Source organism: Trematomus bernacchii, unplaced genomic scaffold (assembly GCF_902827165.1).
Source record: "Trematomus bernacchii unplaced genomic scaffold, fTreBer1.1, whole genome shotgun sequence".
NCBI classification, from domain to species: Eukaryota; Metazoa; Chordata; class Actinopteri; order Perciformes; family Nototheniidae; genus Trematomus; species Trematomus bernacchii.
Window position 1 is genome coordinate 1,894,611 of NW_022987581.1, and position 20,842 is coordinate 1,915,452.

Genomic DNA, 20,842 nt, shown 5'->3' on the forward strand with positions numbered 1-20,842 from the left:
AAAAAGTTCTGATAGGCTGGGCGAATTGCAAACCACCCCCCGTAAAACTCTGAAAGGTTTTGTGTAGCCGCCATTGTCTTTGCTGGCATTAGCATTATTAGCATTAGCATTAGCCCCGCGCACCAACGGAGAGAGAATAACTTATGGCAACACAAAAAAAAACATGGGAGCGGTGGAGTGATGAGGAGGTGTCGGCGTTCTGGCGATTTACTCTGAAGGCTTCAGTAGAAGCTGCTGGGAGTCCCAGCAGCTTCTACTGAAGCCAGTCCCCAACTCCGGGGACTTCCGGCCGGGGACTTCGGGTGGCAGTATACGCCGTGAAGTGGTTTGCGGCCTGCCAGTAAACCCAAAGCAGAAGAAGAAGAAGTGACGTCAGCGGCTTCATTTGCGTAATCTTCCCTCAGGGACTTATTCCGGTGTGAACGCGATCGGCTCTTAGTTCCATGGGGGTACTAAGTGCTGGGTACTAAGTGCTGGGTACTAAGTGCTGGGTACTAAGTGCTGGGAACTAAGTACGGCAAAGTACTTGGTGTGAAAGCGTCCAAGGACACCGTACAATTTGTTAAATATTCTGAGCGGTCAAAGCAACAGAACATGATACAAACATACCATCATGGAGAAGACAATTAAAGTGGACACAAATTATAGGGACAGGTTATTTGGGGGAAACAATCCTGTGATGCTTTACTCTTCTAAACACTGAACCCCTCTCTGTGGCTCTTCGTCAGGCTGAGGATGAGGAGGGGTACCGTAAGCTGATCGATCAGAAGAAGGACAAGCGGCTGGCCTACCTGCTGCAGCAGACGGACGAGTACGTGGCCAACCTCACGGACCTGGTGCGCGCTCACAAGGCCGTGCAGGCGCTCAAAGAGAAGAAGAAGAAGAAGAAGAAAAAGAAGGTACGATTTAGGAGACTGTGTGAGGCATTTTTCCAGCAGTTTGAATCACACATGGACTTAAATCTTGTTTTCCTCATATTTTCAGAAGCCAGAACCTGTGGAGGGAGGTGGTCTGGGACCAGATGGAGAGGTGAGTCTGAAATGGGGTTATTACTTCATTTTGTTATGTAATCATAGTCCTTTCCTTTTTAGTAAGTTAAGATTGTTTTAGTTTAAGTTAAAGGTCACCTATCATGCTATTTTTAGGCAATAGCATAGGTCTCAGATATATAAAAATATATAAAAAACATGTCTATGAAGTCTTTTGCTCAAAATACCAAACAGATCACCCATTCTAGCCATGCCTCATATCCCTCTATTTCACTTCCTGTTTCAAAAGTGCTGATTTTATGAATAAAGCTTTAAAAAAAAGATAAAAAAATAAAAAAAGGAGGGGGCTGAGCTCATGCGGGACCCGGCAGCTACCGTCTAAACTAAATACTGCCGTGATGAAACGCCATATCATGGATTATCAAGGATTATCTCTGAAACAGTATGGAGCTCAAAGGCTTTCTCTCTTGCTGGTTATACCACAAGGTGAGTTCCTTTTTATTTCCTGCTTCTTCACACACATGCTCTCTCCAGTACAGGTTAGCTCTGAGTGTTAGCGATGCTAATGTAAACAAAGACCATATTACGTCCAAAACAGTCGGGCATTGTTTCTGATAGCAACTTTCTGATAGGGCCGTGGGTCCACATTTCAGATATTACGTCATATCGGACGCAAATCTGGATCAGCTCCGTTGTACCCCCGTTTTTAGAGATTTGGGTACGGAGGAAAAGAGAGAGGGTTTTATTTTCTGACGCTGCGTGAGTTCCCTGACACACCGGGGACACATGATACCGGTAGATGTTTCTTGGTCAATACAAAATGTAACTATATCATTTGTAATCAAGGAAAACTACGATATAAGTCATTTTAAAGAGGCCCCATTTAGCTTTTTGTGGTTTTCCCTTTCCATATAGTGTTGTATAGGTTGTTGTGAAAGTAAATGGTCTCCAAAGCCTAACATCCCGGTGTTCCCCTCCAGAGGGAGTTTCTCAAAACAACATTGAACCTGATGTGGATTGTTAATAAACCTAATGTGCTTTATTTTCTTCCTCTCGCAGCCGTTGGATGAGACCAGTCAGATGAGCGACCTGCCGGTGAAGGTCATCCACACCGACAGCGGGAAGATCCTAGCGGGCATGGAGGCTCCGAAGGCCGGGCAGCTGGAGACCTGGCTGGAGATGAACCCAGGGTCAGTGCACCGTAATGCTCATTTAATAGCCATAGTGGGATGAAATGTGGTACATTTACTCAAGAACTGTGCTTAATGTATATTTTGAGATACTTTATCTGAGTTTTTCCATTTTATGCTACGTTCTACTTCTACTCCAGTACAATTCAGAAGCTGATATTGTACTTTTGGGTCAGTGTTACCATAGATATCCATTTAATAGCCATAGTGGGATGTAATGAAGTACATTTACTCAAGATCTGTGCTTAATTTCTGGATGTACAACATGTAGAATTATTGACAATAAAGCTGACTTTGACTTTGACTTAAAGGTGGGGTAGGTAATTCACTTCAGAAACACTTGTTATATTCCATGGAATGCTCTTAACATCCCGACGGCAATGAATAAATTAAATGCTTTGGCAATAAATACATTAAAAAATGTCATCTGTGGAAGCCGTGGCACTGTAAAAAGCACGACCAATCATCTGAGCCGGCCTGGCTAAAATAACTGGATGGCCTACCTGCCTGTCAGCCTTCCATCTGGGCACAAACTTATCTCGTGCCCTCATTGGTCATGTGCGCGTTCATGTGTGTTGGAGGAGGGGCTCTGTAAGGAAGTCTGAAGGAAGGGGCAGATCTTTTTCGGCTGCGTACTTTCAAATTCTAGCGCACTCGAGCTGGTTTCTCCATTCTTACCTACCCTACCTTTAAGGGAGATTTTGAGATACTTAATCTGAGTTTTTCCATTTTATGGTACTTTCTACTTCTACTCCAGTACAATTCAGAAGCTGATATTGTACCTTTGGGTCAGTGTCACGATAATGTTCATTTAATAGTCATAGTGGGATGTAATGAAGTACATTTACTCAATAACTGTGCTTAATGTATATTTTGAGATACTTTATCGGAGTTTTTCTATTGTATGCTACTCTATACTTCTACTCTGAGGACACCACAGACTGTGGATGCTTTTAACAAAGGCCTAAAAATGCATCTTTTTAGAATAGCCTTTTACTAGATCTTTAAAACCCCCACTTGTTGCCATGCCGGCCTAAACGTCACTGTTTTTATTCTGCTCCATTATATATATATTTTTTTGTTGTTTTGTTTCAACCCTTTTACTCTGTAGCACTTTCTGTTTTGTTCAAATGAAAAGTGCGCTTATAAATATAATGTATTATTACTCAAGTACAATTCAGAAGCCAATATTATACTTTTGCAGCAGTATATCAAGTAATTAGCTATTTTCACTTTGTCTAAAAGATGTTGTTCCTTGTGTTGCAGATACGAAGTGGCGCCGCGTTCAGACAGTGAAGAGAGCGGCTCGGAAGACGAGTACGAAGACGAGGTATGGGACACGTTGATCTCTACCTTAAAACCAAATGCTCACCTGTCATTTCCTGCACTCAGTTTCCTGATCTCCCTTTATTCCCATCACAGGGAGAAGAAGAGGAGCAGCCTCACACCTCTGCGGCTCCAGTAGTCGTCGTCGCTCCGGTAGTAGTAGTAGTAGCGCCACCTGTAGAGACGAAAAAGATCCCCCACCCCGACAGTGATGAAGTCAATGAAACGGACGTCCTGCACATCATCGAGTAAGATTTTGGTGTTAATAGATCCTTCTGTCATGGAGTTGGAGATGTACTTTTGTAGGCCGATCCAGAAGTTAGCATCTCCTTGGTTCTCTCCACAAAAAGCTGATGGGATTTCTGCATGGGGTTTTTGGGGTTTTTGCAGGAAATAATCTGTGTCAAACAAACGATTGTGATTCGTAAATGTCGTGTTCAGCAGGATGATCTCCACACATTAACACCACTTTATGATTTCTGAAGTAAAAAGCTAACGTTAGGCTATAAAGGAACTACAGCACGGTCACATGACTTCACGTCACCACCGCTAAGCTAAAGGTGGCTAATGTTGGGCTATAAAGGAACTACAGCACGGTCACATGACTTCACGTCACCATCGCTAAGCTAAAGGTGGCTAATGTTAGGCTATAAAGGAACTACAGCACGGTCACATGACTTCACGTCACCACCGCTAAGCTAAAGGTGGCTAATGTTGGGCTATAAAGGAACTACAGCACGGTCACATGACTTCACGTCACCACCGCTAAGCTAAAGGTGGCTAATGTTGGGCTATAAAGGAACTACAGCACGGTCACATGACTTCACGTCACCACCGCTAAGCTAAAGGTGGCTAATGTTGGGCTATAAAGGAACTACAGCAAGGTCACATGACTTCACGTCACCACCGCTAAGCTAAAGGCGGCTAATGTTGGGCTATAAAGGAACTACAGCACGGTCACATGACTTCACGTCACCACCGCTAAGCTAAAGGTGGCTAATGTTGGGCTATAAAGGAACTACAGCACGGTCACATGACTTCACGTCACCACCGCTAAGCTAAAGGTGGCTAATTTTGGGCTATAAAGGAACTACAGCACGGTCACATGACTTCACGTCACCACCGCTAAGCTAAAGGTGGCTAATGTTGGGCTATAAAGGAACTACAGCACGGTCACATGACTTCACGTCACCACCGCTAAGCTAAAGGTGGCTAATTTTGGGCTATAAAGGAACTACAGCACGGTCACATGACTTCACGTCACCACCGCTAAGCTAAAGGTGGCTAATGTTGAACGTGATGACGTTTAGTCGTCTCATTTAGACACTTGTTAGCAACCACCATTTTTTATTTTATGTCGTAGAACAAAACGTTAAAATCTCTTCAGCTTGTTGTAACCGCAGACCTTATTTTCAGGCTAACAACCAAACACACATTCACAAATATGTTGACTTTGTGACGAGAAAACAGAAAGTGCTAATCTTTCTGTGTTTGAGGACCGATTCCTGCAGCACTCTATAACTCTAATAATATGTTGGCTATTGCTTTCCCATGGTTTCTTGCAAAATCTCATTATATTTTGTCCTGTCTTTCGTCCTCCTCCAGACACGCCAAGCAGGATGTGGATGATGAGTACGGTACAGCCGCCAGCTTTGAACGCGGCCTGCAGTCTTATTACGCTGTGGCTCACGCCGTCACTGAGAGGGTCGACAAACAGTCATCGCTGCTCATCAACGGCCTGCTCAAGCAATACCAGGTACACGGCCTAAAGAGAATATATATATATAGACATTTATTTATTAGGATAAACCCCTTGAGATGCACCGTCTCGTTGTTCAAGGGTGACCCGACAAAAGCAACGTCTTACGGGCCCGTCCACACAGCAGCGTTAAAAAAATCTTGGAGGTGGGCGTATCTGAAGCTTGGGGATTTTTTGCGAGCAAGGCACCAACAACCAATCACATGAATCTCCCGCCATACTCTTCGCGACATACGAAGCAAAAAAGCCCGAAGTAAACTGGATATAAACTCCCCAAACAGGCGAAAACCTACCACTGTCTCTGCCACCTCCCTCCATGCCTGGCTCCTCCGGTTTATATCCCGGTAGGTCTGGTCATAAAGCACCGGGTGATTGATTCGCTACCGCTAATTTCTCCTCCATTTTTTGGAATATGAGGAAATGACATGCGGTATGTCTCTCCCAGCATACACGCGGTTTGATTGGCTAGCGCTTGAACTGTCAGATTTGCATACACGCGGTTTGATTGGCTAGCGCTTGAACTGTCAGATTTGCATACACGGGGTTTGATTGGCTGATGATTCCACCTCAGCTTCAAAAGTTGAACATTGCTCAACTTTGAATCCTGAAAATCCTGAAAATCTCCGCTCTGCTTCCCACAATGCAGTTCGGCGAAAAGTGAGGCAAAGTGACGTCACCCTAATTCAAAGTGAATGGGCAGAAGCGTTCCAAGATTTTTTTTAACGCTGCTGTGTGGACGGGCCGTTGCAGACATACATGAACAAAATAACAGAAAGCAAAACATGACAAACAAGGACAAAGCACGTACCGTCTGTTAAGTACAATTCATGAAGTAATACATACAATCATTACAATTTGATAGACGGTAGTGTCTCAGATCAGTTTCATCAATAACAAGAGCAGCTGAAAGTGAGATGATAATGCTGAAACTCAAACAAACGCTTACAGCTAGTCCAAAACGCGGCTGCACATTTGCTGACTGGTCACAAAAAGCGCGACCACATCACCCCTATTCTGGCCTCATTACACTGGCTTCCAGTTCGGTTCAGAATTGATTTTAAAGTCCTTTTATTTGTTTTTAAAGCCCTAAATGGGCTGGCTCCGGCTTATATAACTGAACTGCTCCAGCGCTACACCCCAGCCAGAGCTTTAAGGTCTGCTGACCAGCTGCTGCTGGTAGTGCCCAAGACCAGGCTCAAAACCCGAGGGCACCGAGCCTTCGCAGCAGCTGGCCCCAGGCTCTGGAACACTTTGCCCCTCCATGTGAGGTCGGCCCAGACCCTAGGGGTTTTTAAATCCACATTAAAAACACACTTCTTCTCTCTGGCCTTCTAATTAGAGCGGAGCATGACTCCTGACTTTTCCGTGTGTTTTATTCTTATTTTGTTTTTTAAGTTATATCTGTTGTAATTTATTGTCGTTTATTGTGTTTTGTAGTAATGTGTTTTTTATTACATGTACAGCACTTTGGCTCGACCAAAAATCGCTTTTAAATGTGCTTTATAAATAAAACCTGATTTGATTTGATTTGATTTGAAACATACCCAATGATGCAAGAGATCTAATAGCAGTCTGTTGGGGCTTTAAACATCAACGCTCTTCTGCCAATAGATTGTTTTGCAGAGGGGCACAGAGAAATAAATCTGGACAGTGTCTACCTTGACGAGTACGGTACAAAAGACTGCTTTTAAACAGGATGGAACAATCTTATTGTAGATTTACTGAGCTATGGTCCGATTGGGTTTCCTTTATTCGCCAGAAACGGCCACATTTCATAGACTTAACAAACTACTGATGAGCTGATAACCAGTTCTATCACCAAGACAAAAAGGCTGCTTGGTCTATTTACCAAAATATTGTAATGTTCTTGTTAGTTTGACTGGCAGGGTTGCCCTTCACTAAGTCAATTATGCCTCTGTCGCGAAACATCCCTTCTGTTATCGTATAAAGTTCATGAACATTGTATAAGATTCAAAGGTTTTATTGTCACAAAGCTACAGTGTAGACATGGCAATGCAATTCTTCTGACCTGAGCTCCTCCAACAATGCACAGGGTTCTTACGGTCATTAAAAACCTGGAAAAGTCATGGAAATTCAAAATACTAATTCCAGGCCCTGGGAAAGTTTTGGAAAAGTCATGGAAATGTAACTAAAGTTGCATCAAATATAATTTATATTTTATCTAATCGCCGAAATAGTAATACTACAATGATAATAAATACTGTATAGTAATGAAACGTAAAATGGCATTTAACTGACGAGGTGTTTTGCTGGTGAGAGATTTTAGTTGCTTTAGCGTGTAGAAGCTAGTAAGCCTACTATTTGATTTGTTTTAGATAGGCACAACATGTTTCATATGCAGACCTTATTTTCCTGTTCCATGTTAAAATAAACCATTTTCAGTGGTACGCTGAGAAAGAGTAATGTTTTTGGTCATGGAAAATTAGGTAAAGGTCATGGAGAAGTCATTGAAAATCATTGGTGAAAAAGTGTATGAACCCTGAATGCAACATATATAATAAAATAAAAAGTAGTGCAAAAAGGGTTTCAATGTATACTGTTCGCTTATTGCAAATGTTGACTACTCCCTGTAACTGCAAGTCTATTTCATTGCAACTGGTGACATGTGATGATGATGATGATGATGATGAGGGAGTCAGACAGTAGTGTTTGGTGTTGATTTGTCTGACTGTGACTCCTCTCCGCTCAGGTTAAAGGCTTGGAGTGGCTGGTGTCTCTCTACAACAACAACTTGAACGGTATCCTGGCCGATGAGATGGGTTTGGGGAAAACCATCCAGACCATCGGCCTCATCACTTACCTCATGGAGAACAAGCGCCTCAACGGGCCCTTCCTCATCATCGTACCTCTCTCGTAAGACTCCTCACCTCCCTGCAGCGCTACATGTGCAAAATGAAATGTGAAATTCTCATGTTCTCACGTTTCTGTCGTGTCTTTTGTTTCAGAACTTTATCAAACTGGGTCTACGAGTTTGATAAGTGGGCCCCATCTGTCGTGAAAGTGTCCTACAAGGTGAGAGAAAACAACTTCTGTATTCTTGTCAGTCACTTTTTGTCATGTAGTGCTTTATCTAAGCATTATCTCGCAAAACTAGAAAAAGACGATTAATAAATGAGGGAAATAGTTTCAACAGATTGAAAACCTGAAGCTGTTTCAGGGTCTTTTTGCTCCCATCACATTTTACTTAAAGGGGACCTATCATGCAAAATGCACTTTTTGATGTCTTTTATACATAAATACGTGTCCCCGGTGTGTCAGGGAACTCACGCAGCGTCAGAAAATAAAACCCTCTCTCTTTTCCTCCGTACCCAAATCTCTAAAAACGGGGCTACAACGGAGCTGATCCAGATTTGCGTCCGATATGACGTAATATCTGAAATGTGGACCCACGGCACTATCAGAAAGTTGCTATCAGAAACAATGCCTGACTGTTTTAGACGTAATATGGTCGGTGTTTACATTAGCATCGCTAACACTCAGAGCTAACCTGTAGTGGAGAGCATGTGTGTGAAGAAGCAGGAAATAAAAAGGAACTCACCTTGTGGTATAGAGTGGCGAAGTCCCTCCCCTTCCGGTTGAGCCCCATGGGACCTTATTTCGGAAAAGTTATGCATTGAAGTCAATGGAGAGAGAAAGATTATCTTTCGATCCCGTTTGACTTGTGCCACGAATTACACATATGATGTTTGTCAATTTAAAAGATAATTTTGCAAGTCAAAAAAATTAAAATGTGTCGTAAAACTGTGAAGTAACACATTTGTTTGTGTGAAAGGCTCAATGAACTACATCTCTGGTCAACCACACACGTCACCAAGATGGCCGTCACTACTGTCTTGTCAACAAACGATTCACTATCACCACAATGAAACACGTCCTGAAGAATGTCATGCAAAGCCTGCCTTCCTTTGATTCTCTCTGAACTGCCTGGTCGTTTTAATGTTTAATGTCAACCATTTGTGCAGATAGCATGAAGTAGAAAAGATCGCCGATGCTAACGTTAGCGTTAGCATTTCTCCCCCGGAATTAAATGGTGTATTATAGAATGATCACACCGGTGACAGTACTATTCAAAGGGTTCACGAAATATGACTACTACTCTTACTGTTTAACATTTTGGGTTACTTAATGTTACTTCATGTTAAGGCTAATAAAAATGACAAGGCTGTAATGCTAACTAACGTGCTAGCTACTAGCTAGCATGATCCAGACACTGCTGGTCCTTTCATCAGACGGGAAGCGAAAGAACGAGCAAGACCCATTGCTGGTATAATAACAACCTGGTACTAAGCACACAGGCATCTTGTTAAAGTTATCTTATCTTAGCCAGCGCCATATAGATAGATTATATCTATATTGCGCTGATCTTAGGTATCTGAATGGTGGAGGTAAACAATTGTGACATCACTTACGCGACTCTGGGATTTGTAGTCTTTCTAGTTACGTATTTTTCATAGTCTTATATTTCAACAGTTTTACGACAAACTGTGACTTTTTTGACATGGAAATGATTTTTTAAGATTGACAAACATCATATGTGTAATTCATGGCACAATTCAAACGGGATCGAAAGATAAGTTTTCTCTCCCCATTGACTTCAATGCATAACTTTTCCGGAATAAGGTCCCATGGACCGGAAGTAAGTGGGAGGGACTTCGCCACTCTATAACCGGCAAGAGAGAAAGCCTTTGAGCTCCATACTGTTTCAGAGATAATCCTTGATAATCCATGATATGGCGTTTCATCACGGCAGTATTTAGTTTAGACAGTAGCTGCCGGGTCCCGCATGAGCTCAGACCCCTCCTTTTTTATTTTTAAAGCTTTATACCCTAAATCAGCACTTTTGAAACAGGAAGTGAAATAGAGGGATATGAGGCATGGCTAGAATGGGTGATCTGTTTGGTATTTTGAGCAAAACACTTCATAGACATGTTTTTTATATATTTTTATATATCTGAGACCTATGCTATTGCCTCAAAATAGCATGATAGGTGACCTTTAACTTTTTTTTAATTGTTTTTAATGTGAAATGATCCTCTATGAATAAGTAGAGAGAACTAAACAATATATTTTCTGCAATATAATTTAGTTTTAACCATATTTAAAAAAAAAAAAAAAAATACAAACACCAGTAGAATTTCTTTCATTATGACTTTTTTTAACGTTTTATTTTTCTAAAATTGGAACCTATTTATTCTTACACTTATATTTATTAGTGTAAAATAGTCTTTGGGCCTCATGGGGGTTTAAAGCCGAGGTCAATAATATGGTGTGTGTGCACTTCTGTTGTTGAACATTAATTAAAATAATTGCTGTTCTTCCTCAGGGCTCTCCTGTTGCTCGCCGCGCGTTCCTTCCCATCCTGCGCAGCGGCAAGTTCAACGTGCTGCTCACCACCTACGAGTACATCATCAAAGACAAGCAGGTGCTCGCTAAGGTAAGGAAACATCCCTCAGATTCAGATATTCATTCATGCATCAGTCTTTTATTTATTGTTTAAAGGGGACCTATCATGCAAAATGCACTTTTGTCTGTCTTTTCTACATGAATATGTGTCCCCGGTGTTCCAGGGAACTCACCAAGTGTCAGAAAACACAACTCTCTATTTTCCTCCATACCCAAATCTCTAAAAAAGGGGCTGCAACGGATCTGATAAAAACTGATCCAGATTTGAACACTGTCCTGACGTCAGGACGGTGGCGCTACGGCTATTGGGCCAACTCCACCAATCAGGAGGAGACAGCCACGGCCATTGCCGTTCGAAAGCGCTGGAGACGATGTAGTACATATGCCAGGCCTGTAGGTGGTGCTGTTCTCACAGAATCAGCCCTTGCAGAGCAGAGCTAAAAAAAAGTGCAAATTGAGCGAAATGAGGCATGGCTAAAATGCATGATCTGTTTGGTATTTTGAAAACAGAAACGTATAAATATACCTTATATAGGTATGGCCCTACAATATATCATTTAAATATACCATGATAGGTCCACTTTAAGGAGGGGCTGCCCTAGCAAGTTGTTGTTGTTACCAGTTTGTGACCGGGTAACTCTCGGTGAGAGATAGTTATTGTTGTGGGACACCTGGAACACATCCTTCTCGGGGTGTAGATGACCCCGAGCCATAAGCGACAACAAATGTGATTCAGTGTCCTCAGCTGTTTAGTCTATCGATTGAAGAATGTTGATTATTACACTCTGAACTAGTTAAAACCTGGAACTACAGGAGGGGTTTTCAGAATTGATTGTGGCATCTCAACCGTGTGGTCAACTCGTGGCCCGTGACATGTCTTGTGAATTCTCCGGCCTAAGCTCCAAATAAACCGTCAGTGTTTGCCATCAAAGCTCCAGCTCTCCTCTCTCTTTGAGTCCTGACTCCAATTGCTTCAGAAGTTTCCCCCACAGAAATAAAATAGCGTAAAAAGTTGAAAATATACACGTTGAATTACAAATTTAAACATATAAAGCAGGATATTCTATATACATAAGTATGTGAGGAATGGAATATTAAATATTAGATTGATATTTCTTTGAGTGCCTTGGATCCTATGAACTGGAAGGGACTCATGTTGGTGTTCTACCCAACTGGATTCTAATAAACTGGATTGAAGTATATATATCTATATATCTGTGTGTGTTATTTTGCAATGAAATATAACTGAAAAGAAGGGGATTGGTTTTGCACTGCATTGCGGTTTATGTGCTGGATTATTGAATGACTTTGTGTATGGTTTGACTTAACTATTTTTGTTCCTTTTTTGATTATTATTTGTCAGACTTGTTTCTGACTGGCACCCCACTCATTAAAACAACAATTACAAAATGTAAAATGTACAGTGTGATGTTTTAACTCCTCCTTTCCCCCCCCCGTAGCTCCGCTGGAAGTACATGATTGTGGACGAGGGCCACAGGATGAAGAACCACCACTGTAAGCTGACTCAGGTCCTAAACACTCACTACCTGGCGCCCCGCCGCCTACTGCTCACCGGCACCCCCCTGCAGAATAAGCTGCCCGAGCTCTGGGCGTTGCTCAACTTCCTGCTGCCCACCATCTTCAAGAGCTGCACCACCTTCGAGCAGTGGTTCAACGCCCCCTTCGCCATGACCGGGGAGAAGGTGGGTCAAAGGGTTTATACTCACCTATTATGCAAAAATCCACTTCTTCATGTCTCTTCTACATCAACATCAGGGCTCTCTTCTTCATGTCTCTTCTACATCAACATGTGTCCCCTCTTCTTCATGTCTCTTCTACATCAACATGTGTCCCCTCTTCTTCATGTCTCTTCTACATCAACATGTCCCCTCTTCTTCATGTCTCTTCTACATCAACATGTGTCCCCTCTTCTTCACGTCTCTTCTACATCAACATGTGTCCCCTCTTCTTCATGTCTCTTTCTACATCAACATGTGTCCCCTCTTCTTTCATGTCCTCTTCTACATCAACATGTGTCCCCTCTTCTTCATGTCTCTTCTACATCAACATGTGTCCCCCTCTTCTTCATTGTCTCTTCTACATCAACATGTGTCCCCTCTTCTTCATGTCTCTTCTTCATCAACATGTGTCCCTCTTCTTCATGTCTCTTCTACATCAACATGTGTCCCCTCTTCTTCATGTCTCTTCTACATCAACATGTGTCCCCTCTTCTTCACTGTCTCTTCTACATCAACATGTGTCCCCTCTTCTTCATGTCTCTTCTACATCAACATGTGTCCCCTCTTCTTCATGTCTCTTCTACATCAACATGTGTCCCCTCTTCTTCATGTCTCTTCTAACATCAACATGTGTCCCCTCTTCTTCATGTCTCTTCTACATCAACATGTGTCCCCTCTTCTTCATGTCTCTTCTACATCAACATGTGTCCCCCTCTTCTTCATGTATCTTCTCATCACATGTGTCCCCTCTTCTTCATGTCTCTTCTACATCAACATGTGTCCCCTCTTCTTCATGTCTCTTCTACATCAACATGTGTCCCCCTTCTTCTTCATGTCTCTTCTACATCAACATGTGTCCCATCTTCTTCATGTCTCTTCTACATCAACATGTGTCCCCTCTTCTTCATGTCTCTTCTACATCAACATGTGTCCCCTCTTCTTCATGTCTCTTCTTCATCAACATGTGTCCCCTCTTCTTCATGTCTCTGCTACATCAACATGTGTCCCCTCTTCTTCATGTCTCTTCTACATCAACATGTGTCCCCTCTTCTTCATGTCTCTTCTACATCAACATGTGTCCCCTCTTCTTCATGTCTCTTCTTCATCAACATGTGTCCCCTCTGTGGAAAGAGACTCTAAAAGTTTCAGGAACAAAGATTCTCTCTCTTTTTGTCCTGATCCATTTCTATAAAAACCTGTCTGAAAATGAGCTGATCAGATTTTGGCCACTTTATGATGTCATAACGATGTTTTGTCTTGTGTAACCATTAGCCAATCAGCAACCAAGGTAACCCCCCCCCCCCCCCCCACCGTATCACCTGAATCTCCTCCTAGAGCACCATTGAGTTCTTTGTAACCAAATATCTCTCAGAGGGGCGTGGGGAGGGGCTCCTTATTTTCATCTAAAGTAACAGACAGAGAATCAGCACTTTGGAAACAGGGCTGAAACAGAGGGGATTATGGGATGCTGCAATGATCTGTTTGGTGTTTCAGCCAATCAGAGACAGGCTCTGGATATATCTGAGACCTGTGATATATTGATGAAAAACAGTATAATGGGGGATCTTTTAAGCATACAATGTACACTATCTGTTTGTTGTGTGTTTTGGATCGCATTTCATCTTCAGTGTACATATATACATATGTAGTTAAATAGTTTTACAGAGTGGTCCGTCTTTTCAATAAGCACACAAGAACATGGGGTGTTTTCTTTTCCATATAAAACATTGACGGTATAGATCATTAAATAAGAGATTCAAACGGTTAAACAAAAGAAGGGCGTATCAGTGTAGTATACGCTTTCCATTTCTCCCAAATAGAGATTTCAACTCTCCCTCCTCATCCTCACTTCTCTTTTCCCCTGAAGGTGGACCTGAATGAAGAAGAGACCATCCTCATCATCAGGCGTTTACACAAAGTGCTCCGGCCCTTCCTGCTGCGCCGACTCAAGAAAGAGGTCGAGGCTCAGCTGCCTGAGAAGGTAACATACTGTCGTCATGATTTCACTCCTGCACGAACATTAAAGCTCCAGATCCCAATGTTTTTGTTCATATATTGAAAATACAATATAAGATCAGAGATGGCCAAAGTACACACATCCTTTACTCAAGTAGAAGTACAGATACTCGTGTTTAAAAATACTCTGGTAGAAGTACTGACTAAACTTCTTTACTCAAGTCAAAGTAAAGAGGGCTTTGAAATGTACTTCAGTAAAAAGTACCCATAACTAGCAGCTGTTTTAAAGAGTACCTGACCTCCCTTTATATTAATAGAACAATAATGTCATTGTTAGCTAATGAATGTTTCCATGCTGAACAACGGCAACATGACAACGTTTTCATTGGTCCCTCTTCTTTAGAGAAGACCAGGAAATGATGGATACACGGATCGTGTTCAAATCAATAGGCACGCAATGACTCTAAATAATAATGATCACGCCACCAAACACACATTCAAACTAAAGGAACCAGCCTGTTTGGGAAATGTGAGAAGTAGAAAGTACAGGTGTTTGTGTTCAACATGTAAGAAGTAGAAAGTACAGGTATTTGAGTTCAACATGTAAGAAGTAGAAAGTACAGGTATTTGGGTTCAACATGTAAGAAGTAGAAAGTACAGGTATTTGAGTTCAACATGTAAGAAGTAGAAAGTACAGGTATTTGGGTTCAACATGTAAGAAGTAGAAAGTACAGGTATTTGAGTTCAACATGTAAGAAGTAGAAAGTACAGGTATTTGTGTTCAACATGTAAGAAGTAGAAAGTACAGGTATTTGTGTTCAAAATGTAAGAAGTAGAAAGTACAGGTATTAGTGTTCAACATGTAAGAAGTAGAAAGTACAGGTATTTGGGTTCAACATGTAAGAAGTAGAAAGTACAGGTATTTGGGTTCAACATGTAAGAAGTAGAAAGTACAGGTATTTGAGTTCAACATGTAAGAAGTAGAAAGTACAGGTATTTGTGTTCAAAATGTAAGAAGTAGAAAGTACAGGTATTAGTGTTCAACATGTAAGAAGTAGAAAGTACAGGTATTTGGGTTCAACATGTAAGAAGTAGAAAGTACAGGTATTTGTGTTCAACATGTAAGAAGTAGAAAGTACAGGTATTTGAGTTCAACATGTAAGAAGTAGAAAGTACAGGTATTTGGGTTCAAAATGTAAGAAGTAGAAAGTACAGGTATTTGTGTTCAACATGTAAGAAGTAGAAAGTACAGGTATTTGGGTTCAACATGTAAGAAGTAGAAAGTACAGGTATTTGGGTTCAAAATGTAAGAAGTAGAAAGTACAGGTATTTGTGTTCAACATGTAAGAAGTAGAAAGTACAGGTATTTGGGTTCAACATGTAAGAAGTAGAAAGTACAGGTATTTGTGTTCAAAGTGTAAGAAGTAGAAAGTACAGGTATTTGTGTTCAACATGTAAGAAGTAGAAAGTACAGGTATTTGTGTTCAACATGTAAGAAGTAGAAAGTACAGGTATTTGTGTTCAACATGTAAGAAGTAGAAAGTACAGGTATTTGTGTTCAACATGTAAGAAGTAGAAAGTACAGGTATTTGGGTTCAACATGTAAGAAGTCAAAGTAAAAAGTCGTCAGAAAAATAAGTAGTGGAGTAAAGTACTGATACCAGAAACTTGTACTTGTACTTAAATACAGTAACAAAGTATTTGTACTCCACTACTTCCCACCTCTGGATAATGTGGTGTCTTTGTTAATTTCCCCCTCTTATTGTTGTCTTCCAGGTGGAGTACGTGATAAAGTGCGACATGTCGTCCCTGCAGAGAGTTCTCTACAGACACATGCAGGCCAAGGGAGTGCTGCTCACTGACGGCTCAGAAAAAGACAAGAAGGTGAGAAGAGAAGACGTATTTCTTTCGGACATTTAAACTATTTTAGAGCCAAAAAACGGAGACTAAAAGGTGTTTTGTTTTTCCTTCTCCAGGGTAAAGGTGGCACGAAGACCCTGATGAACACTATCATGCAGCTGAGGAAGATCTGCAACCACCCCTACATGTTCCAGCACATCGAGGTAATCTACACATTATATCTAAAGCTCACTAGAAGATTAGAAACTGAGGATTTTCTCTGGCTCTTAAAATGTCGCTGGATTTATAGTCGGCATTAGCACCCAGACAGACCTGCATGAGGTTTGGTTAAATGGTTTTATTCAGATTCATTTGATCTGAGAATATGTAGTCCTAAAGCACTCTTTATATGGCATTCCTATCAATGTTGTTGAGAGGATTTTGGGGGGAAATGGATATGCTGAAGGAGTATATATGACCGCTTTTGTGTTTGTTTTACAGGAGTCTTTCTCTGAGCATCTCGGCTACTCTGGAGGAGTCGTGAGCGGGTGAGTACATCTTGATATGGTTTGTGTTTAGTCACAGGAAGTGGAAATATATTGGCTCATTCTGTTTATTTCTACCCGTCCAGCCCCGACCTGTACCGCGCCTCTGGTAAATTTGAGCTGCTGGATCGAATCCTGCCAAAGCTGTGTGCCACCAACCACAAAGTGCTGCTCTTCTGTCAGATGACCACGCTCATGACCATCATGGAGGACTACTTCGCCTTCCGAGGCTTCAAGTACCTGCGTCTGGATGGTGAGACTCCTCCTGACCACTAATTACTTCTCTGATAGTTCCTTTATAGCCCAACATTAGCCTCCTTTAGCTTAGCGGTGGTGACGTGAAGTCATGTGACCGTGCTGTAGTTCCTTTATAGCCCAACATTAGCCACCTTTAGCTTAGCGGTGGTGACGTGAAGTCATGTGACCGTGCTGTAGTTCCTTTATAGCCCAACATTAGCCACCTTTAGCTTAGCGGTGGTGACGTGAAGTCATGTGACCGTGCTGTAGTTCCTTTATAGCCCAACATTAGCCTCCTTTAGCTTAGCGGTGGTGACGTGAAGTCATGTGACCATGCTGTAGTTCCTTTATAGCCCAACATTAGCCTCCTTTAGCTTAGCGGTGGTGACGTGAAGTCATGTGACCGTGCTGTAGTTCCTTTATAGCCCAACATTAGCCACCTTTAGCTTAGCGGTGGTGACGTGAAGTCATGTGACCGTGCTGTAGTTCCTTTATAGCCCAACATTAGCCTCCTTTAGCTTAGCGGTGGTGACGTGAAGTCATGTGACCGTGCTGTAGTTCCTTTATAGCCCAACATTAGCCACCTTTAGCTTAGCGGGTGGTGACGTGAAGTCATGTGACCGTGCTGTAGTTCCTTTATAGCCCAACATTAGCCACCTTTAGCTTAGCGGTGGTGACGTGAAGTCATGTGACCGTGCTGTAGTTCCTTTATAGCCCAACATTAGCCTCCTTTAGCTTAGCGGTGGTGACGTGAAGTCATGTGACCGTGCTGTAGTTCCTTTATAGCCCAACATTAGCTTTTTACTTCAGAAATGATTAAGAGGTGTTAATATGTGTAGATTTTCCTGCTGAACAAAACGTGTAAGTATCATAAATGTTTGTTTGCCTCAAAGATTCCCTTTTTATTATCATATAATCTTTTACCTCCTTGTGTCTCCTAACCTGTTAAAATATTATAGTTTGCTGCATGAACCTGTAAAGTTCTTAACATCTCATTTTGTGTTGTTTATTTTTAACTTGTAATGGGTCGCCATTTTGTAAAGCACTCTGAGCTGCATGTGTGGTATGAAAAGTGCTATATAAAGAAAGCTTTATTATTATTATTTCTTCACACTCTTAATCTCTCCTCCCCCCACAGGAACCACTAAGGCAGAGGACCGTGGGATGCTCCTGAAGACCTTCAACGACCCGGCCTCGGACAACTTTGTGTTCCTGCTCAGCACCAGGGCTGGAGGTCTGGGCCTCAACCTGCAGTCAGCTGACACCGTGGTCATCTACGACAGCGACTGGAACCCACATCAGGTACTGAGATAACCTCATTTGTTTCAAATATTTTTATTGAGAAGAAGCATACAAGGGTACACTGGAAAAAATGCTGCTCCAAAAACAAGTTGTTCTCACTTAAAATAAGTACAAAAAGCTGCCAATAGAACAAGTGAAAATTAGCTTGCTAAGATGTCTTGAAATAAGAAGGGATATTTAGATAAATCAGATCTTGTAATTAGCTGGGAGAACTCATTTTTAACTATTTTTCACCAGAATCAGGAAATGTTGTTACAATATGAGCTGCAAATGCTCAAAAGTGTTCTGTTTTCTGATGTTAGTTGGTGATTAAATATGTGAAAAAAAACAAGTTTCAACTGAGATACAACTCAAAATAAGATGTTTTGACTTAACAAGATGATGCATTGTCTACAAACAAGACCTGATATCTCACTGCAATGTTTCTTCTGAAGTTATTGTGTCTAATATCTAGTCAGAATATGTCTCTACTCCTGATATAAGACAAATATACTGGGCAAGATTTCAAGTTTTTGTAGTGTTAGCAATAGAGTTCTTTGGGGTGGAAATCATACTTCCCCTTTCAACCTGGAAGACAAACAGAACAGCCAACAAGAAATAATAAAGAAAAAACACAGCATGACAGGAATACCATACTTAATGACACACATAGTCATAGTGGGAAAGGACATACAAAATAAAGGGTGCAGAGATAACCTAATTTGAGCCTTTTTTACAAAGTCTGTCTTGCCTACTTTGAGTAAGAAGTAGCAGGTCGCGGAGGTATCAGTTCCAGCAGAGAGCCCCAAACGTTCCTTTCCCTCATCAACCAGCTCTGACTGGGGGATCCCAAGGTGCTCCCAGGCCAGCGAAGAGATATAATCCCTCCACCTGGTCCTAGGTCTACCCCTCGGTCTCTTCCCAGCTGGACGTGCCTGGAACACCTCCCTAGGCAGGCGTCCAGGTGGCATCCTTACTAGGTGCCCGAACCACCTCAAATCGCTCCTTTCAACGCGAAGGAGCAGCGGTTCAACTCCGAGTCCCTCCCGGATGACTGAACTTCTCACCTTATCCCTAAAGGAGACGCCAGCCACCCTGCGGAGAAAACCCATCTCGGCCGCTTGTATTATTATGCCGTTTAACCAATTATTTAAATGTGTTTAAACCGCATCATGTAAGTTGCGCTGACGGGTGAAAGAGGTCCACACACTGCTTCCCCGCAGCGAGGCTCCCCCCGCCCTCCTGCTCACAGTTCACGAGCGTCGAGCTCTACCCTCAGTTCACGATCGTCGGCACACTGATCCCAATTTTTTATGGCAATTTCATATCAAAAAGGTTGCCGACCCCTGATTTAGAGTCATTGCGTGCCTATTGATTTGAACACGATCGTGTATCCATCATTTCCTGGTCTTCTCTAAAGAAGAGGGACCAATGAAAACGTTGTCATGTTGCCGTTGTTCAGCATGGAAACATTCATTAGCTAACAATGACATTATTGTTCTATTAATATAAAGGGAGGTCAGGTACTCTTTAAAACAGCTGCTAGTTATGGGTACTTTTTACTGAAGTACATTTCAAAGCCCTCTTTACTTTGACTTGAGTAAAGAAGTTTAGTCAGTACTTCTACTTTCACCAGAGTATTTTTAAACACGAGTATCTGTACTTCTACCTGAGTAAAGGATACATAAACTAACCCTCATGTGTTTCTCTCCTCCAGGACCTCCAGGCCCAGGACAGAGCTCACCGCATCGGGCAGCAGAACGAGGTGCGCGTCCTCCGCCTCTGCACCGTCAACAGCGTGGAGGAGAAGATCCTGGCCGCCGCCAAGTACAAGCTGAACGTGGACCAGAAGGTCATCCAGGCCGGGATGTTCGACCAGAAGTCTTCGGGCTGCGAGCGCCGCGCCTTCCTTCAGGCCATCCTGGAGACCGAGGAGCAAGATGAGGTCGGGGCGCAGGCAGGAGCCCGGCCCAAAGCATGGGTGGGTCCTGATGCACAACACACACACACCCTGCCTCCAGTCTCATTGTCTTTCTCACCCCTTACTTTGGTTTTCCCTGTCAAATTTGACCTTAACACAATTATGGACCAAATGTTATTTAACACCCTTTTAAGCTGTAAACAAAGTCTCAGACTACTGGTACATGAATAACTGCAGTGAATATACAAAGCACAGACACGGAACATATTTTCCAAAACTATGGATGTCTATAGATGACACCTACGTCACTTCCGGGCGAAAATTACGTCCCCGCCCACTTTTGGGGGAAAACAACGCTGTCATTTGAACGGCGGTCGATACAAATTCTGAAGTTTTTGCCAATCCGATCAGAAATGTTTGAAAACCGTGGATTTTCTGATTTTCAAAGAACCCGGTTACGATGGCCAGTCAGGCAAACAATTACATGAAATCGACGATCGGGATCGATATATGGTTAAATTAAAATCAGTAGGCGAGGCTGTAATTTTCGCCAGCTGTTACTCTCATGAGCGAGGCAGAAAATAATACTTGTATCATGCCAACAAGCTGCTGTGTCGTTTATTACACCTCAAACAT

The 20,842-nt window shown here is 42.2% G+C and overlaps 1 protein-coding gene across 2 annotated transcripts in view; it reads left to right on the forward strand.

Annotated features, from left to right (window-relative positions):
• Nucleotides 1–20,842, forward strand: part of smarca4a (SWI/SNF related, matrix associated, actin dependent regulator of chromatin, subfamily a, member 4a) — a 44,124-nt gene that overhangs the window by 12,822 nt on the left and 10,460 nt on the right. For both annotated transcript variants that reach the window (XM_034127069.1, XM_034127071.1), the window contains exons 10-26: nucleotides 729–899; nucleotides 985–1,029; nucleotides 2,049–2,179; nucleotides 3,446–3,509; nucleotides 3,602–3,753; nucleotides 5,111–5,261; nucleotides 7,975–8,138; nucleotides 8,231–8,297; nucleotides 10,609–10,719; nucleotides 12,149–12,391; nucleotides 14,295–14,408; nucleotides 16,160–16,267; nucleotides 16,360–16,446; nucleotides 16,724–16,770; nucleotides 16,854–17,020; nucleotides 18,143–18,306; nucleotides 20,003–20,266. In XM_034127069.1, coding sequence (XP_033982960.1) covers nucleotides 729–899; nucleotides 985–1,029; nucleotides 2,049–2,179; nucleotides 3,446–3,509; nucleotides 3,602–3,753; nucleotides 5,111–5,261; nucleotides 7,975–8,138; nucleotides 8,231–8,297; nucleotides 10,609–10,719; nucleotides 12,149–12,391; nucleotides 14,295–14,408; nucleotides 16,160–16,267; nucleotides 16,360–16,446; nucleotides 16,724–16,770; nucleotides 16,854–17,020; nucleotides 18,143–18,306; nucleotides 20,003–20,266 — 2,250 coding nt within the window. The remainder of the gene's footprint in view (nucleotides 1–728; nucleotides 900–984; nucleotides 1,030–2,048; nucleotides 2,180–3,445; nucleotides 3,510–3,601; nucleotides 3,754–5,110; nucleotides 5,262–7,974; nucleotides 8,139–8,230; nucleotides 8,298–10,608; nucleotides 10,720–12,148; nucleotides 12,392–14,294; nucleotides 14,409–16,159; nucleotides 16,268–16,359; nucleotides 16,447–16,723; nucleotides 16,771–16,853; nucleotides 17,021–18,142; nucleotides 18,307–20,002; nucleotides 20,267–20,842) is intronic.